Source organism: Otolemur garnettii, unplaced genomic scaffold, assembly GCF_000181295.1.
Source record: "Otolemur garnettii isolate 467f Iridium unplaced genomic scaffold, OtoGar3 scaffold00074, whole genome shotgun sequence".
In the NCBI taxonomy this organism is placed as follows: domain Eukaryota; kingdom Metazoa; phylum Chordata; class Mammalia; order Primates; family Galagidae; genus Otolemur; species Otolemur garnettii.
In genome coordinates this window covers 440,702-460,975 of record NW_003852469.1, presented here as the reverse complement: position 1 = coordinate 460,975, position 20,274 = coordinate 440,702, and the positions used below count along the sequence as shown (strand labels likewise).

General features: G+C 48.2%; 1 protein-coding gene across 1 annotated transcript; it reads left to right on the top strand.

Moving 5' to 3' along the window:
* The first annotated feature begins 1,756 nt into the window (after nt 1–1,756).
* Nucleotides 1,757–14,213, top strand: NEIL2 (nei like DNA glycosylase 2). The gene is made up of 5 exons (XM_003794004.2): nt 1,757–1,805; nt 4,051–4,190; nt 5,571–5,908; nt 11,546–11,742; nt 13,318–14,213. The coding sequence occupies exons 2-5, from the start codon at nt 4,053–4,055 to the stop codon at nt 13,629–13,631; spliced, it is 987 nt and encodes a 328-aa protein (XP_003794052.1). The 5' UTR covers nt 1,757–1,805; nt 4,051–4,052; the 3' UTR covers nt 13,632–14,213.
* The last annotated feature ends 6,061 nt before the right edge of the window (nt 14,214–20,274 follow it).

Sequence of the window (20,274 nt, the reverse complement as noted above, 5' to 3'; positions counted from 1 at the left end):
TATAAATGACAGGGCCAAGCTGGGAACCATTTGGTTTCTCAATGACTAGGGTGACCAGACATCCCGCTTTTGAACAATTTGTCCCATGTCCTGTGGCATTTTAAAAAAGTCCCAATTTTTGGAAAGAATGCACAAACGGGTGGGAGAACAGGAAGGGAATATACGGTTTTTGGCTGCCATGTGGCTATTTCTCCAGAATATGAGTTTTATATTATTTTTGTTAATTTTATAATGTTAAACTGTAATAATAACAAATAATTGTTGAGAAGTGATTATGGAGAACTGCTTATCAAAGTTTGCATTGTTGTCAGGCCCTGCCCTGTCCTGTCCCCTGCCCCACCCCCCCACCCCTGCCGTGTTGTCCCGCTTTACGAATGTTAAAATCTGGTCGCCCTATCAATGACATAACCCTTTGGCCTCAGAAGAGCCCTTTTAGGTACCAGGCATTTGTTCTACCAGATGAGGCAAGGACTGTGGCTGTTGCTTCCATCCCAGCCTGCAGGAAGAGGAGCTGGGGCTCCAGAACTACCATAGGGGTGCCCCTTATCCCAGAGCAAGAGACATCCCGGGGTGGGGATGCTATCCCTAAGGCCAGACTCCATGCCCCCAGACCTCTCCCCCTCTGCCTCTAGGAACCCTCAACATGCAGGATCCTGGATACCCTGGTCCTTCCCAGCCTCCCTCTCACCCTCTGCCCCAGCTCCTTCAGTGGGCGGGTGCCAGGGAAGACCACATGCACCCTTTCTTCTCAATCAGCAGGACAGAGCATGCCTCTAAGGACTGGTTGGGCTTGTCTCCCTATGCTGGTCAATCCCTGCCCAGGGCCCCTCAATTAGGGTCCATGGGGACTGCCATTACGGAGATTTCCTGAACATCTGCTTGGACAGTTTCCCAAACTCCCCCCATGACTTCCTAGAAAGAGTTGGCTCCTCATCCTCCTTGGAGAACCAACATCAATAGAACATATTGTCTTTAAGTAGCCTATTATTTTATCTCTTATTCTTAGGAATAAAAATTTAATACACAAACATTTTAAGCAACATTTGCTTATAGTAAAAATTCAAATAATATTCAAAAGTAAAACAAACCCACCATTAAAAAAAAATTGAAAGGCCCTTCCACTGAACCACCTGCTCTTCCATTCAACCACTCAGGACCTTTCTCAGAAACTATCTTCGGGACACAATAAATGTTCCAAGAACCTTTTACTTTGGCTCTAATCCTAATCTTAACCTCGGATCCAATCCTAATCCTTCCCCCATTCCAGCTTTTTCTGCCGACCCTCGGCCGCGGTCGCGCCTGTCGTAGTAACCTGTAGGGGGAGGCTCCACCCCTGCCTTTGAGTGAGCGTCTGGTCCACCCCCAAGGGAGGAGCCCATACCCCTCGCCCCGACGCCAGCTAGACCCCAGCCCTCCTTCCGGGAGACGCGAGCGACACCTTGACCTGTCAGGGCACAAGCCCCGCCCCCTGCGCACGGCCTCTGAGGCGGAGTTAGCGCCCCGGCACCGGCAGGGGCACCGGCCCTAGGCTACAGCTGCACTCGGAGGAGGAGCCCAGAAGTCCCACCCCCAGCGGACGAGCCCCGCCTCCTGCGCTCAGCCCCCGGGGGCGGTGTCTGCGCCCCAGCTCCGCCCCCAAGCCCGAGTTCCCGGGCAAGTCGGAGGAGGAGCCTGACACCCTGCCTGCCTACTGGTGGGCTGCGCCTTCAGCCCCGAGTGCGGGGGCGCAGCTGCGCGTAGGTGGTAGCTGGTGGTCTTCCCCGCGTTTGTGCCCGCAGCGCCGCGCGCCCAGCTGAGCTGAGCCGGTGAGTCCAGCCGCCCGCCGAACCTCCACACCCTCCCCTCCGGTGGACCCACGGCCGCGTGGGCGGTGCACTGGAAAGAGGAGGAGACCGGAGGGGACCAGGCCCTGCCTCCTGCTCAGCAGGGCGCTGACGCTCGCGGGTACACGCAGCGCGGCTCCCAGGCGGGTGCACTTTGTCCGCGCGAAGTTTTTTGGCATGAAAACTCAAAGAACAAACAATAGCTTCTTAAGGCCACCCGCACTCCTGGCCGAACATTTTCTTTTTGCTTGTTTACCACGGTGCCTCCCCACTTGACGCTGGTGACTTCAGTCTGGTCCCTGCTCCTCCCCCGCCAAAGAGTGTTGGGGAAAGCAGGCATTTTAGACTCTTCTTGAGGAATAGTGTACCTTGGAAGAGGACCACGGTGATGACCGTCTACTTTCCTTTACCAGGGAGCCCACTCTCCAGCCTTTAACCCCCGTGTGGGGAGAGGCTTGTGGGAGGAGGCTCGGGAATGGGGGAGGTTCTCGTCCCTTCCAGGCCTCTTCCGCTTCTCACCATTTAAATCCATTGTAGGAGCAGCTTGCCTAGCTCCATAAAAATCCCCAAAAGACATATGTGCATGTGTCGACTTGGTGCATTTCGAAGGGGGCATTTCCAGAAGCTTCCTCCCTAGGAGAGTAGTAGAAATTCCCAGAGAACTGGTTCCTGTCTGCTGTGTCTGGCACGTCCCCTTCCACACCTGCTGCTTTGTGGGGATTTCTTCTAAAGTGTCCTTAGAGGCTGATTAGGGGAAGTGTCGCCACAGTTCAGCCAGTCTGAGGCACCATCAAGTAAGGCGCACATTTCTTTCTTTCTTTCTTTCTTTTTTTTTTGTTTTTGAGACGGAGCCTCAAGCTATTTCCCTGGGTAGAGTGCCATGGCATCACAGCTCACAGCAACCTCCAACTCCTGGACTCGAGCGAATCTCCTGCCTCAGCCTCCCAAGTAGCTGGGACCACAGGCGCCCGCCACAACGCCCGGCCATTTTTTGGTTGCAGCCATCATTGTTGTTTGGCGGGCCCGGGCTGGGGATTCGAACCTGCCACCTTAGGTGTATGTGGCTGGCACCTTAGCCGCTTGAGCCACAGGCGCGGAGCCAAGGCGCACATTTCTTAATGTGCTATTAATGAAACTGTGAGAATGTACACATTGCAATAAGCATCCTCATTTCCGAGATTTAAAAAATACTTTTAAATGTGTTTTATATTTTATTTATGTATTTGTTTATTGGAGACAGTTTCACTATGTCACCCTCAGTAGAGTGCTGTGAAATCACAGCTCACAGCAGCCTCCAACTCTTGGGCTTAAGCAATTCTCCCTCAGCCTCCCAAGTAGCTAGGACTATAGGCACTTGCCACAACATCCCCGTATATTTTGGTTGCAGTTGTCATAGTTGTTTGGCGTGCCTGGGCAGGGTCTAGAACCTGCCAGCCTCTGTATATATGCTCGGCACCCTAGCTGCTGAACTACAGGCACTGAGCCTAAATGGGTTTTTTAGAATCACTGAAATATCACCATGCCGGGTACCTACTTTTTTTTTTTTAATATTATTTTCACCATAACTTACAGAATCTCATGCTGATATGAGAACAGGTGGTTAGCAGTGTGCCCAGTCACCCAGGTTGCAGACCACTCAGACTACCTTATACTGGTGTCTCAGTGGTCTGGGATGATGTGGGGCAGGGAAGGAAGGGGTCACAGGTAGGCCCCCATGGGAAAGCATAGTTGTGTCTCAGTTATCAGGGATAATTATTGGCAGGTAAGCTGCATCAGCATGGTTGGAAGGTCTGCCCTTGTGAGTCTGAGGTCTGTCCGTGGGCATCTCATGCACATCTCTCCTGGACGTGGGGCAGTCCCAGTCCACTTGGGGGTCTTTGGGCCCCTTACAGTCTTCACCACATCAAAGTGGATGGTATCCCCTGTAGGATAGTGAGCACAATGTTGGTGCTTAGTATTTGCTGTGTGAAGAAAGGGCAGAGGGATTTGGAAAGGGAAACTTCTGCAAAGCTGGCCACACCCTACTGCAGCTTGTACTTCTCTGTGATCTGTCTCCCCACACCCTGTCCTAGTCCCGTCCAAGCTCCCTTTTGGGCCATATTTGCTCCCAAAGTTGGTGGCTTTGGAGTGGCTATAAAGAGTGGCTGCTTGGAGCTTGGCACCTGTCAGAAATGCGAGCGAGGAAGGAACTAAGACTGTGGCCTCTTTTGTCCCTTTCTGCCTGCAGAGATGCCAGAAGGGCCGTCTGTGAGGAAGTTTCACCATTTGGTATCCCCCTTTGTGGGCCAGCAGGTAGTCAAGACAGGGGGCAGCAGTAAGAAGTTCTGCCCTACTGGCCTCCAGGCACTGTGGCTCCAGGACACCCAGGTGAGCATTCATCTCCTGCGGGTGGTGGGCTGGCAGCTCCCCTGGAATCTGCCCCAGATGTGTCAGGCTGTCACTTCCTCCAGCCCAAGCTGCCCAAGCTGAGGCGCCAATGAAGCTCTGCCTTCTCATCTGCTGTTTCTCAGCCAGAAGTGGGCATCGCAGTCAGCTGTGAAACTGTAAAGAGACATGTGCAAGCTGGACACCCTGAATGACAGGGTCAGCAGGGATTCTGTTCACTCCAGATTGTCTGATGTGCACCTTGGACAGGGAACCACGTTTAAGCCTGTATGGCCAGCCTTGGGGAGAGAAGGAAAGAGAGGCTCTGATGTAGGTTCAGACCCACTTACATTTGCCCCTGAGCAGGCAACAGAATCCCTTCAAGGGGCTCTTTGTAGTCTGACCCCATGCCTCCATCTCCAGCCTTCTTTTCCTGCCCCAAATCGATCTCTAACAGTCTTTCAGCTGATGGTTTGGACCTGCTGCTCTCCTGCTTGGGCAGATCTCCCCTTTTCTCCCAACTCTGCCCCCATGACTGTCCTCCCAGTTTACCACGGTCATTCCTAGTCAGTATTCTGGCTTCCGTTTGGCCATCGTGTCTTTAGAAGCCTGCCGTGCCTGCTTCATATCGGGGTAGAGCCTCCACTTCTGTGCTTCCAGAGCATTCTGTGCTTCCTGCCATCAGAGCCTTGTTGCTGACCTATCTGGCCCCTGAGCATAGGACAGAAGAACAGTATCCTCAACACTTAGCTGAATTCCTGGCACACAGGAGGCACAAAGGAGGCCCAAAGAAATATTTGCAGACTAACTCAGTGAGTTTAGCTCTGGGAGATTGAGCAAGTTACTTGATCTCTTAGCTCTAGTTTAGATTCCCACTTCTCTTATTGCTGTTATTTTTATAAAGTCCCATTTGGCTGGCTGAGAGGGTAGCAAGGGGTACTGATTTTACAATATATTGTCTTTAGCTGCTGTCACTTTGTGCGTGTGCCCACATGCTTATTATTTCTAGCATAGAAACATGTATTAGGAATTAAATGAAAGAGTGACAACTTGTATTTATTTCTTAGCTAATCTGTGAAAAGTTGGAGCCAGTTCCACTCAGGTATTGGAAGGTGGCTGTGCTATCTAGAACAAGTCTGTTTCATTGTTAACTAATTGTTCCATTTCCTTTCAATGGCTTAGAAAACCATGCACTGACTTCTCACACCACTGGAGTAAAAGAGTAAAATTTTGGCAGGCCCCACATTTTCCCAGTTTCCCACTTGGGAAAACTTCATGGGAGAGGTGAGAAGGATGAAATTTGTAGTAGGAGAAGTGTCTGCATACCACTCCTCCCCTTTCTGGGTCTGCAAGGCTTAGATATATGTTCATTTTTTTCCCTAGGTCCATGGGAAGAAGTTATACCTTAGATTTGATCCAGATGAAGTGGGGCCCCCTGGTAACAACAACCCACTGCCAGAGCATCCACAAAAAGGAGCACAGAGGGAAGAGGCCTTGGGGTCCAGCAGACAGGGGACCTGTGATGAGGCCTTACATTCTTCAGAACTTGTTGCTCCCCAGGGAGCTGATGGCTCCGACTGTCTGAGAAGAGACCCCCCTGCAGAAGGACCTGAGAGGTGGCTGCAGATCCGCTTTGGTTTATTTGGCAGTGTTTGGGCCAACGAGTTCTCTAGAGCAAAGAAAGCCAACAAGAAAGGTGACTGGCAGGATCCCAGTCCAAGGTAACGGTGTGGCCATCTGGGTCTTTGTAGGATCCACTGCGTTCATATTGGCCCTAGGCTAGCATTATTCAACCTTTTTATGTCATAGCACACTTGAACCTGTAGTTAAACTTTCATGGCACACTTAAATTATGTTGATCAAAAAAACAGAGTGAAAAGACTATACTTACCGTGCTTTGAACTACTTTCAAAAATAATTAATGGTCTTTAAAAAATTTTGCAGCACAGCTAAGGTCCTCTCACAGCGCACTAGTGTGGCACACCAGTTGAAAATCATTGCCCTAGGCTGTGGGGTCCCACTCAGGAAGATACTCAGCCTGTCCTCAGGACCCTACTGTGTAGGAGGAGAAGCTTCATCTATACCTACCCATGATAGAATGTGGCCTGAATAGTCTGCACACAGGACAGGATCGGGCACCCAGGGGTAGCTTGGAGAAGGGGAGAATTTTCTGCACAGATGTCGTGCTTCAGTATGGAAGGTGTCTGAAGACCATTTTATGGCTTGAGTAGTATGTCCTCAGTTTAGGGACAAGATTTTGCCAGTTGTTAATCTATAAATAGTTTTAACAATATTTTATGTATCAACTCTGTTTAGGATCATTTCCTTAGTGTCGGTTCCCAGAGGAGTAATTAATGGTTGAAGAGATTGAATATTGTTACCCTGCACCTTTTTAAGGCCTTTCAAAAGTGCTAGCTTAGCTGAATTCTTTCTAACTTTGGGTGTTGGTATGCTTTACCAATCTGTTGAAGCTTTTGGGTTGTCAGTCTGTGAGTCTTCCTGGTACGTGCTGCCCGCATAGCTTCAAGTCTATCATGTGTCCTTTGACAATGTCTATGATGGTTTTCAATGTTGACACTGTTCAGTTTGCCAACCCCTTAGTTTTTTTTTGCAGTTAGTCTTAGGTGTTTTTACATTTAGTTTTCACTTATTTTAGGTCTGTTTCTTATAAGCAGCTTCATTGACTCTGTGTCTTTTTAAACTCTTTGTTTTGAAATGTAACAATTATGACACTTGGATTTTTGCAGTCATTGTACTTTCTGTTAGGTTTATTAAGTTTCTTTTCTTTTTTCATCCTCGTTGATTTGTTTTTATTTATTTTTTATTTTTTCTGGAGACTGAGTCTCACTGTGTCACCCTTGGTAGAGTGCTGTGGCATCACAGCTCACAGCAACCTCAGACTCTTGGGTTTATCTGATTCTTTTGCCTCATCCTCCTGGTAGCTGGGACTACAGGCGCTTGCCACAATACTTGGCTATTTTTTTGTTGTAGTTGTCATAGTTTGGCAGGCCTGGGCTGGGTTTGAACCCACCACCTCCCGTGTGTGTGGCTGGTGCCCTAGCCACTGAGCTACAGATGCCAAGCCTCATCCTTGTGGATTTGGACCTGTTGGTAATCATCCTAGTTCTCTTGGTAATTACCTTAAATAAAAACTGGATTTTTTCTTTTAATAACTGTCTAATTTTTAATAACATCAAAATTAATAACTTCTATATCATTAAAACTCATCCCCACCTCTGGGATGAGTCTTTCAAGATATTTATGCATGGGGCGGGGCCTGTGGCTCAAAGGAGTAGGGCGCTGGCCCCACATACCAGAGGTGGAGGGTTTAAACCCAGCCTAGGTCAAAAACTGCAAAAAAAAAAAAAAGATATTTATGCTTGCGGCTGCTTTTCTCTGCCAAATCCACCCAACTCCTGAGTTTGCTGAGCTAGCTTAGAATATCAGTCCTATAAGTACACATAGTATGATTAAATTAATATTAAATGCATATTAAACAGGTAACTTTTGTTTCAAGAATTCTTTTCTAGTCCTGTGTTGTGGCAGCACCTGTACTCCCAGCTACTCAGGAGGCTGAGGCAAGAGGATGGCTTCAAGCCCAAGAGTTTGAGGTTGCTGTGAGCTGTGACGTCACAGCACTCTACTAAGGGGGACAAAGTGAGACACTGTCTCAAAAAAATTCTTTCTAGGCTCAGTGCCTGTGGCTCAAGTGGCTAAGGCGCCAGTTACATACACTTCAGGTGGCAGGTTCAAATCCAGCCTGGGCCGCCAAAAGAACAATGATGGCTGCAACCAAAAAATAGCCAGGCATTGTGGTGGGCGCCTGTGGTCCCAGCTACTTGGGAGGCTGAGGCAGGAGACTTGCTTGAGCCTAGGAGTTGGAAGTTGCTGTGAGCTGTGATGTCACGGGCACTCTACCCAAGAGGATAGCTTGAGGCTCTGTCTCAAAAAAAAAAAAAAAATATATATATATATATATATATTCTTATACAAAGAAATGAAAGAAATGATAAATGTTTGAGTTGATGATCCTAATTGCCCTGTTTTGATCATTACATACTGTGTATATGTATCAAAAATTACTTTGACCCTGTAAATATATGCAATTATTATGTACCAAAAAAGAAAGAGAAAAACACCTAACAGCAAGAAGATTGATCAGTGATGCTTTCAGAGAAAGATTTTTATTGAAAGGGGGAAGTGGATTCTTCAGGATTAAGAAAAAAACTCCAGTTGGCTGGGCCTGGTGGCTTAGGCCTATGATCTAAGGCAGAATGAGGCTTGAGCTCAGGAGTTGGAGACTAACCTGAACGAGAGGGATACCCCTTTCCTACTAAATAGAAAAAATTGGCCAGATGTGGTTGGTGGTGGGCGAATATAGTCCCAGGTACTTGGGAGGCTGAGGCAAGAGGATCACTTGAGCCCAGGAGTTTGAGGTTACTGTGAGATAGGCTTATGCCATGGGCCTCTAGCCCGGTCAACGGAATGAGTAAGAGTCTGTCTAAAAAAACAAAAACAAACCAATAAATAAAAACTTTTGTCTTCCCTAGCCTCCCTGAATGCGCCCATAGTTTACTGTGGCATGCATCTTCCCATTGCAGTGTCCTTTTCCAAACAAACATCATTTTCTTGAGAAGAAAAGAAAACCAAAGAAAGAATTCTTTCCTAATGCTGGCGTTAGGGTTCGTAGTTGCCCCGTCGCATCCCAGCCCATTTAGATCTCACGATACGTGTTATCCATGCCGTGAAACCTAGTGCTGTTGGTAGTTTTCCTACCTTTTCCTCTTGTTACTGGACGAAGAAGGTCAGGCCACCTATCGGTGTCCAGCCAATATGTAGAGACGGGGGTTAGGTCCACCCAGCTTTATTGCCAGAAGGCCAGCATTCCAGGGAACAGTGAGAATCTCAAATCTGTTCTGCCTCACTTACAATTTTAGTAGTTTTCATAATGGGATGTAAGGAAACAAACCTATGAATTTTTTTTTTATTGTTTGGGATTCATTGAGGGTACGAAGAATGAGGTTACACCAATTGCATTTGTTAGACAAAGTCCCTCTTATAATTGTGCCCCACCCCTAAGAGGTGCGCCATACACTGTGGTCCCGCATCCCCCTCCCACTTCCCCTCTCCCTGCTCCCTCATTCCCTTACCCTCCACCTTGTATTAGCTCATCTGCTGCCTTCATATTAGAATTGAGTACACTGGATTCTTGCTTCTCCATTCTTGTGATGCTTTACTAAGAAGAATGTGTTCCTCCTCACAAAAGATGTAAAGCCTCCATCTCTTTTTATGGCTGAACATTATTCCATGGTATACATATAGCACAGCTTGTTAATCCCTTCCTGGGTTGGTGGGCAGTTAGGTTGTTTCTACATTTTGGTGATTGTAAATTGAGCTGCCATGAACAGTCTAGTGCAAATGTCCTTATGGTAAAATGATTTTTTTCCTTTTGGGTAGATGCCCAGTAATGGGATTGCAGGATCAAATGGGAGGTGTAATTTGAGTTCTTTGAGGATTCTCCATACTTCCTTCCAAAAAGGTTGTACTAATTTGCAGTCCCCCGAGCAGTGTGAAAGTGTCCCCTTCTCTCCATACCCACACCAACATCTGCAGCTTTTGAGACTTTGTGATGTGGGCCGTTCTCGCTGGGGTTAGATGATATCTCAGGGTGGTTTTGATTTACATTTCTCTGATAATTAGGGATGATGAGCATTTTTTCATGTTTGTTAGCCATTTGTTTATCTTCTTCAAACCTAGAAAAACTTAACTTTATCTAAAAGAATCATTAAAGAAAACAACACAAAGATAGCCTTTAACAATGTAACAATACTTAAATAACATATGAGTAACCCTTACTCTAACAATATAACGTCACTTATTCTCTAAGTGTTATGTCTCTCCCAAAGTCTTTTGAGATAAACATCCTCACAGTCATGGAGAAACCTTAACTAGATGAACATGGAGGTATGTGGGGAAGGACTGTGGGGTAAGCAGATCAGCAGTACAGCTTCATCCCAGCTTCTCAGACCCATCTTGCAGGCAGCTTTTCCAGCTTCACACTCTCCTGTTTTGAGATCCCTGCTGATTGAATTTCCACTGGGTGTGTATTTTCTCTTGAGTAATGATGTCAGGTGTGACACAGAGATGTCCTTCTGAGTCCCTGCTTGGCGACAGTTGCCCTGCTCCTTCCACATGAGAGTGTGGCTGAGGCCACCTGTGTAGACCAGGGTTCCTTCTCTCTCAGGTGCTCAGTCCAGCTCCTGTCTGATGAGCTTCCTGTACAAAGTAGCTTTTTATTTCTTTATCAAAGTTTGCGAGATTTCTGCTCTGTCCTTGGCAATCAGAAAGCTCGTGGGGGTATGTATGGTGGTGTCTTTTTGATAAATGTTGCCCAGGACTGGATGTGGTGGCTGCTGAGCCTCAGTTTCCCTCTTTTCTACCTGATAAACCCTGTATTACTCAAGTTGCCACACCCCCTGGACTGTACACTTTTCTTTTTTTTTCACATTTTCTTCTGTGAACATGTATTGTTTTTTGTTTTTTGTTTTTTTTTTGAGACGGAGCCTCAAGCTGTACCCCTGGGTAGAGTGCCATGGCATCACGCTCACGGCAACCTCCAACTCCTGGGCTCAAGCGAGTCTCCTGCCTCAGCCTCCCAAGTAGCTGGGACCACAGGCGCCCGCCACAACGCCCGGCTATTTTTTTTTTTTGGTTGCAGCCATTATTGTTGTTTGGCAGGCCCGGGCTGGGGACTCGAACCCGCCACCCTAGGTGTACGTGGCTGGCGCCTTAGCCACTTGAGCCACAGGCGCCGAGCCAACATGTATTGTTATAATCATATATATGTACTTTTTTTTTTTTTTTGAGACAAAGTCTTTGTCACCCTTGGTAGAGTGCTGTGGTGTCATAGCTCACAGCAACCTCTAACTCTTGGGCCTCTTTCCTCAGCCTCCCAAGTAGCTGGGTCTACAGGTGCCCACCACAACGACGGCTATCTTTAGAGACCGGGTCTCACTCTTGCTCAGGCTGGTTTTGAACCTGTGAGCTCAGGGCAGTCCACCTGCCTTGGCCTCCCAGAGTGCTAGGATTGTAGGCGTGAGCCACCACGCCCAGCCCCACAAAGCCTATGTTATGATAAAGTTGGATATCATGTAACTTATTGAATACTGTGCTAAAAATGAAAAATGGAATGGTTGTACGAGTTAAGTATGGCTTCTACTGAATGCATATCACTTTTGTGCCACCATAAAGTCAAAAAATAGTAAGTGGACCCGTCCTAAGTCACAGACCAAATGACTGATGTGACTACGTGTATATTGTGGTGATGTGTGTACCTGTGATCTGTTCTTTCTTTTCAGGTTGGTCCTGCATTTTGGTGCCGGTGGCTTCCTGGCATTTTATAACTGTCAGATGGCTTGGCGCTCTTCCCCGGTAGTTGAACCCACCTGTGACATCTTGTCTGATGAGTTCCATCGAGGACAAGCTTTGGAAGCCTTGGGCCAGGCCCGGCCTGTGTGCTATACACTGTTGGACCAGAGATACTTCTCAGGGTTAGGTAAGATTGAAGGGGCAGGAACAAACCCAGTAGAGTTGCTTTGTTGAAAAGTCACTGGTCTGGCAGTCCCAAGACCTGAGACCCAGCCCCGCTGTGTCAGTACACTTGGTCTGGAGGTGACCACGTAATCTCTTCGGCTTCTCTTCCCTTGTTTTTAAACTGAGGGTGTTGGATTAGGCAGTTCTGGACCTCTGTCTCTGTCAGAGTTCGGCACCCTAATTGCATTAACAGTTGTGAGCCTCCCACAACCTTGTTGAAGGGAGACCTTCTAAAGGGTAGGGCCGTGTCTTCTGTGTCCTGTATCCTCTGCTGCCCCAGGTGGTGTCCGGCACATGGGAGATGCTTGACCAGTGTCTGCTGGGAACCTAACATTGTGCGGTTTGCTGACGGGGAGTGGGAGTGACCCATCTGCTGGTGGGTGCTACTTTTGGGCAGATGGAGTTTCCTGTTGGTCAAAGCACAGTGCTATGTACTTAGTTAACATCAGATTCCTCTAAGGCTTGAAGGAAAGGGCAGTTTCCCTCTCTGTTCAGGTGGCCCGAGCAGTGAAACTGAGCATTCTGAGGTGGGGAGAAGAGTTAAACAATTTGAAAAAAAGCGTAACAGCTGGGCTCAGCGTCTGTAGCACAGTGGTTATGGTGCCAGCCACATAACTGAAGTTAGTGGGTTCGAATCTGGCCCAGGCCAGATAAACAACAATGACAACTGCAACAAAAATAAATGGCTAGGCTGGGCGGCGCCTGTGCCTCAAGGAGTAGGGCGCTGGCCCCATATACCAGTTGTGGCGGGTTCAAGCCCAGCCCCGCCCAAAAAAACTGCAAAAAAAAAAAAAAATAGCTGTGCATTGTGGCAGGTGCTTGTTGTCCCAGCTATTTGGGAAGCTGAGGCAAGAGAATTGCGTAAGCCCAAGAGTTTGAGGTTGCTGTGAGCTGTGATGCTACAGCGCTTTATCAACATAGTGACATAGTGAGACTCTGTCTCAAAAAAAAAAAATTAACAGGTAAGCTGTGGCTTTATAGATAAGGAAGGGGAAGCTTGAAGAGGCTGAGGAGCCATCCAAGGAGGGGGAAAGAATCTGGTGGTTGGGCTGGGATTTGAGTCCAGACAGTCTGGAGCAGGGGTCCTCAAACTTTTTAAACAGGGGGCCAGTTCACTGTCCCTCAGACCATTGGAGGGCCGGACTGAAGGCCCCGGGACGAGTCGGCTGCTAAGCAGGACAGGCAGTGGTGGCAAAAACACCCGGGGGGCCGGATAAATGTCCTAGGCGGGCTGCAGTTTGAGGACGCCTGGTCTGGAGCCAGGGCTCTGTTTGATAACCCCTTAGCTGTGGTATGGGTTATGCTTGAGTTTTATTTCATCTTAACAAACGTCCAAACCCATTCTGTAGACAGGGAAGTTGACTCAGATTGCCGACCTGGCCAGGACCCCCAGGCTGAGGCAGAGCTGACTCTGGCCTTGCTAGTGAGCCTCCCTGCTCCTATCACACTGGCTTGGCTTGGCTTGGCTTACTTGTTGATAGCTTCACATGGTGTGTGCCCCGTTTCCTTCCCTTATCCTCCCCCTGTTTTCTTTCAGGGAACATCATTAAGAATGAAGCCTTGTACAGAGCTGGGATCCACCCGCTGGCTCTGGGTTCGCTCCTGAGTCCTTCGCGTCTCGAGGCTCTGGTGGACTATGTGGTAGAGTTCAGTACAGGCTGGCTTCAGGGCAAGTTGCAAGGCATATCCCAGCACAAACAGATCTACCAGAAAGAACATTGCCCTGCTGGGCACCAGGTCATGAAGGAGGCACTTGGGCCCCCCGGCAGGTTCCAGAGGCTCACCTGGTGGTGCCCGCATTGCCAGCCCCAGTTGTCCATTGAGAAGCCAGAGGAGTCCCAGCTCTCCTAAGGCATTCAGGACCCTCTTCAGGGAATCTTGCCTTCTGGGGACTTGATGCCTGAGTGTGTAGAGAGGAGGGGGCGTTGGGGCGTTGATATTGTTCATATTCATCTCACTGGAGTTGTGTCTGAGCAGGATTCTCAGAAGGTTAGATGTTTTCCTTTTCTAGTTCAGTTAATTCTTCCTGTCCGATTCTGTCATTGTGAAAGATGAGAAGAACCATGACCCGAGGTGAGGGAAAAAGCTCCTGTGACAGGACAGGGAAAACGAGAGCTTGTCGGAGAATGCTTTGCTTCCAACAGTGCTTTGCAGATGTTGTGTTTTATTTCTGAAACTCCGAGGAATAGGAAAGTGGGGTTTTCTTTCCTTGTTTCCCCTCGGATCTGCTGATTAGAGTTTAGCTCCTGCCTGGGTGCTCCCCCTGGGACAGGGGCACCAAGGGGCGGAGAGCTGGCTGCCTTCCTGGTGTAACCAGTGGCCTTTATAGAAAAACTACTTGTTTAGTCCTTAAGCTGATATATTTGTGTTCGTAATATGTTGAACAATTCAGAAGTTAAGGGTTGTAGGGAGACACTACCTCATGTTGGCAACTGCTAGTTGACACTAGTATAGAGACTTGAAAATAAAGGTTTTTGTTATTTTCTGTTGCTGTTCATCTTTCTTTGAACCTAAAGGGTCTTCAACTGTAAATAGCAGCTGTTCAGGAGGGCGGCTCCAGGGGGTTGCCAGGTTAGCCTGAGGAATGTACTTAAAGGAGTAGGGGCTGGAGGGGAGCGCACACCTGCCCTCTAACCGAGGCAGGCCGGTGGGATTTGGCCTGAGATGAGCAGAGATGAACTTCTCTTCCACCACCTCTGGTGAGAGAGAAATTGAGAAGCACTGGCTGACTGAGGGCAATGGCTCAGGCCTGTAATCCCAGCACTTTTGTGAGGCCTAGAGGGGAGGATCTCAAGCCTAGAAGTTCAAGACCAACCTTGATAATATAAGACCACGTTTATACAAAAAAGGGATTTTTAATTATCCAGGGATAGTGGTGTGCATCTATAGTCCCAGCCATTCAGGAGGCTGAGCTGGGAGGATCACTTGAGTCCAGGAGTTCGAGGCTGCAGTGAGCTGGGATTGTTCCACTGTACTCCAGCTTGGGCAACAGAGTGAGCCCGTGTCTCTAAAAAAGATTTTAAAAAGAAAGGAAGGAAACAGTGGCCAGTGTTTCTGGCTTTCCGTTATTCCCTCTGTCTTAAATTACTGGGAGTAGTCTGAGTGAGGAAAATCACTTTATGGGAGACTGATCCTCTGCGTCATAGTCGATGGGGACCAAGTGCCCCCCACACTGAGCGCTCACCACTTACTCTTGCACACGGTCTGCGGAACCTCTCCTGCAGATAGGTGCTGTCCTTACTTCATGGAAAGGAAAACTGAAGTCTGGAGAGGAACTTCTTAAGCACAGTTAAAAAGCTCCAGAGTCACTGCTTCAGTCTGCTCAGGCTGCCATGAAATCCCGTAGACTGGGTGACTTAAACAACAGACTTATTTCTCATAGCCCAGAAGTCCATGATTAAGTGTTGGTTGACTGTGTTCCTCCTGAGGGCCCCCTTCTCACTGTGTCCTCACATGTCTGGGAGGGGTGGGGTCGGGAGTGCTTTAGTCTCTTCTAACGACACGAATCCCGTTATGGGAAAATTTTTATGACCCCACCCTCATGACCTCACAAGGGACCTGCCTCCAAATACATCTCTGGGGGTTAGGACTTCAGCATACGGAGTTTGGAGGGACTCATTCGGTCTGTAAGAGCCATATCCTTTTTACCCACCCCTTATAGGCCATCTGTCAGGTGCAACAGCAGGGGAGTTGAGCAAGTCCCGGCTGACATCAACCTGATAGTTAGGGGTACGTCACTCAAGGTAGCCAAGTTTCCCTGGATCTGTCGGCTCTTCCTTGTTTTCCAAGGAAGATTCATTGCTTAAGATAACTTCACACATGGGGCAGGGAATGGTTTGAGAAACACTGCATGCTACAACCCCTCTTGGAGCTTCATGAAGCTCTGAAAGTCCCACAGGAAAGCCAACTTGTACTTTGCCTGGTGTTTCTGAACCTAATTTTTACCAGGAAATTCACTTTGTCTTTCCTATTCCTGGGAACACATTGTGGAAAATACCGTTGGACTCCACTGAATCTGAAATTCTCCAAGTATTGTTTGAATTGGATGTTGCCTCTGTGTTTGTGCCTCTCTGCTGTCTGTCCAGATCAGGGGTCCTCAAACTTTTTAAACAGGGGGCCAGTTCACTGTCCCTCAGACCGTTGGAAGGCCAGGCTGCAGGCCCTGGGACCAGTCGGCTGCTAAGCAGGACAGGCAGGGGCGGCAAAAACACCCAGCAGCCAGATAAATGTCCTAGGTGGGCTGCATGTGGCCCTCAGGCTATAGTTTGAGGACACCTGGTCCAGATCATTGCCTGCGGCCAGCTTAATTAGCTCCTTAAATCTACACGTCATCCTACCTGTGGTCTAAATCCTTTCTACTTCCTTATATATAAGTCATGCCTGCTGTCCTCATATTTCCTTGGTGTTACATATCTTAGATTTGTAACTTAAATATGTCTTGTATATTAAATGTCTCTTATAAGTGTTAAAAAGGCCAGTTCTTTTGACCTTGGGCTAGGTGTTAGTCATCTCTGGTGCCCTAACAAAGTCCTGCAGGCAGAGTGGCTACAGCAACAGTTACACCTTCTCAGAGTTAAAGGGAAGCTAGAAGTCCAAGGTGAAGGCGCTGACAGGGTTGCTTTCTCCTGAGGCCTCCCTCCTCAGCTTAGCAGACATCTGTCTACTTGCTGTGTCCTCACCTAGGGAATCACATTCCTCATGTCTCCTCTTCCTATAGGGTCACTGATCTTACTGTGTCCCTATGACTTCATTTACCCTTAATGACCCTCTCTCTAAATACAGTCACATGGAGGGGTAGGACTTTAGATAAGAATTTTAGGGGGACACAATTCAGTTTATTGTAGGTTACAAAGGAATTTTGGAGAAAATCTTCAACTTCTTAAAAGCCATTACTCCTGGATCAGTGCCTATAGCTCAAGCTGCTAGGATGCCAGTCACATTCACTGGAGTTGGTGGGTTCGAATCCAGCCCTGGGCTGCCAAACAACGATGACAACTACAATCAAAAAATAGTCGGGCATTGTGGCAGGCACCTGCAGTCCCAGCTACTTGGTAGGCTGAGGCAAGAGAATCACCTAAGCCCAGGAGTTGGAGGTTGCTGTGGGCTGTGATGCCATGGCACTCTACCGAGGGAGATAAAGTGAGACTCTCTCTAAAAAAAAAAAAAAAAGAAAAAAGAATTTATAATTACAGACATCAAAAGATTTCAGCAATATAGAAGTCTATGGAACATGGCTGGGTGCAGTGGCTCACGCCTGTAATCCTAGCACTCTGGGAGGCTGAGGTGGATGGATTACTTGAGCTTACGAGTTCAAGACCAACCTGAGCAAGAGTAAGACCCCTGTCTCTACTAAAAATAGAAAAACTGAGGCAAGAGAATCACTTGAGCCCAAGAGTTAGAAGTTGCTGTGAACTGTGATGCCATGGCACTCTACCCAGGGTGACAGAGTGAGACTCTGTCTCAAAAGAAAAAAGTCTATGGAATAAAATGTTGAAGCATGGCCTTCATGCCTGCCCTCAGGATTGGGGGGTAGGCCTTCCTCCCTAGTCTCCTGACCAGACCTGCTGGTGATGTCTCAGACTTCAGTGACTTTGCAGTCTGTAACATGGAGAAATAAAGTGCGTAGTGGTTGGGTTTGTAAGGGTGCTGGTCGGTGCCGTCAGAACCCCATGGAATGTGTTCTGCAGGGAAGAGATGCAGAAGGGCTCCGGGAGGGGCCGTGGAATCCACAGCCACCACGGTCCCCCCCAAACCGTCATGGTGGCCAGCTTTCAGCAGAAGACTGCAGGTTAGTTCTAAGAGGAGGCCAGCAAGGAGGAGGGTAAGTGGCTAGACCAGAGAGAAGTGGCGATGAGGGTGCAGAAACAGTCAGCTGGGTACTGACCCATGGGCATATATTGCCCTTGTGCCTGCTGGCAGGAGGGAGGTGAGGTGGCAGGACCATGAGGCAGGGGATGGGAATGCAGAGGGGGAATCCGGGTTTCACTGAAGGAGAGGAAAGCTTGGATTTGACCGATTGTAAGGGGAGGATTTCTCTACCTCAGGAGTTGGAGTTTTGGGATAATTGATATTGTGAGAAACTTAGAACTTAACCTTAGGTTTCAGTGGCCCTAGCAATTCCATAAATGTCTTCACTGCCTCCTAAATGCTAGGATTTGGGACTACAAAGCAGAACCCAATGCTTACAGGAGGGGATGGGCTTATTACACCGAGTGAGGAAAGTGTCCGGTGGGTGGGTGAGCGGAAGAGCACCTTGGGAGCCCCTCCGTGCTCTGGAAGTTCCAGGAGTGCACGTGCTCTGCAGGATGTCACATTCAGACACAGCCCCTTTGTCACTGGGGGCGGGGGAAGGAGACACACAAGAAAGAATTATAAAGTTGAGGAAGAAAGGAATCACCGGACATAGAAGAACTGAGGTTTGTGGAAATAAAGACCACCCAAATGAGCACAGACCAGGGAGGCTATTTATTCAGAGCTTGCAGCAAGGCAGGTGCTGCACTTGCACTTGGCAGACACTCAGAGGCAAGCAGGGGAGTGGGAAACCTTTAGAGTGGAAAGAATGGAAGGCTTTGGGTACGCTAGAGGCTGTAGGCTTGGGGAAGCTGAAAGCAGGTTAACTAGAAGCGGGATGTCTTAGGTGATTGGTTTGAAGAGCATATTTGTCTTTCTCTGGTTGGTCCTGAGTTGGAAGCAGAGGGTAGTTAGTGACAGTCCTGTTTTGGGCTGATGGCTGCTGATCTTGTGGTTTGATGTCCGTGGACTGTATTTTGCAGAAGCATGGGTTAGAATTCTGTCACCATCTGTGGTCTGGCCATTGTGCATTTGTCTATAGTCTCCAGCTGGGCACCAACATCAGACTGGGGGTGGATCAAGTGCTCCCCAACTGTGTCTCTAACAAATAGCAGCACTGTCATGTTAAATCACATCCATCTCAGCCAGGTGGTGGCTCATGCCTGTGATCCTAGCACTCTGGGAGGCCAAGGTGGGTGGGTTCCTTGAGCTTACTGAGTTCTAGACCAGCATGAGCAAAAGCAAGACACTGTCTCTACGTAAAAAAAAAAAAGAAAGAAAGAAAAACCGAGGCAAGAGGATCCTTTGAGCCCAAAAGTTGGAGGTTGCTGTGAGCCATAGCACTCTACCCAGGGCTACAGCTTAAGTCTCTGAACAAACAAACAAACATGTCTGTCTTTTCCTGTGGACTGTAAGCCCTTTGGGAGTGGAATCCTATGTTACTTTTTTTTTTTTTTTTTTTTTTTTTGAGACAGAGTCTTAGTATGTGACCCTTGGTAGAGTACCATGGTGTCACAGCTCACAGTTAATACCAGAATTTCGCTCTTCAGTAGGTTCTTGGTCTCGGTGATTCAAAGAATGAATCCGCAGACCACAGATCAGTGGTAAGACAGGATTTATCTACAGAAAAGAATACAGAAGCGCCAGAGCTCCTGGCAGAGAGAGAAAACTCCAGTCAGGAGAGAAAAGTGCTCTCTCTCCCTCTGTCTGTAGGCTCTTTGTCTAGGGGTATATATAGTGCACGGGGGTCCTCGATAGTTACATTTAGCGATAGTTACATTTAGCGGGGCTAGCTAGTTACATTTAGCTTATCTGGGACATGTCTGGGTCATGTTTGGCCCTTGGTAGTTACATTTAGTGGGTCTGGGACATGTCTGGGTCATGTCTGGGTTACAAATGAGTGGCTACAATCCCTTTCATTCCCAGGCCTAGGAAATGGGGACCCCACTGCCCACCCCACTGCCCGCTGGTTCTGCTGCTTGCTGCCACTGCACCAACATCACTAAGGCAGAGGCAGCAGGTCCACACAGCTCCAGCTCCACAAGCTGGCTGGGATGGCAGCAACCTCAAACTCTTGGGCTCAAGTGATTCTGTTGCCTCAGCCTCCCAAGTAGCTGGGACTACAGGTGCCCACCACAAAGCCTGGCCATTTTTTTATTATTGTTGTTGCAGCTGTCATTGTTGTTTAGCTGGCCCGGGCCGGGTTCGAACCCACCAGCCCCAGTGTATATGGCCGGTGCCCTAACCACTGAGCTATGGGCGCCGAGCCTCATGTTACTTATTTTTGTTTTTCCCTGTGTCGGTTGCATTGTAGGTGTTCAAACTGATGTTTGTTGCATTTAAGGAACAGATAAAGGAAGGGTCAGGAAAGGATTCCCAAAGGAGAGGATTCCACTGACCTGTAATATTAGTGTGGCAGGTGGCTAGGTGAGGAGTAGGAAGAGCATTCCAGGCAGCTGAATTGCTTGGGCCTAGGCCCAAGCTGAGTGTAAAGTTCTGTGACCTGTCATTGGGAAACTGTAAGTTTGGCTAGGGCTGGATCAGGGTATGAAAGTAGGGGAGTGGGTGGGCAGGATGCCAAAATACAAACACGGAATATAGGTGCCAAACAACAAGGAAAATTGTAGTCTATGCCAGAATTCTTGATTTCCTTTGAATCAATCCTTTGATTCAAAAGGCATTTTCTTTTCTTTTTTTTTTTTTT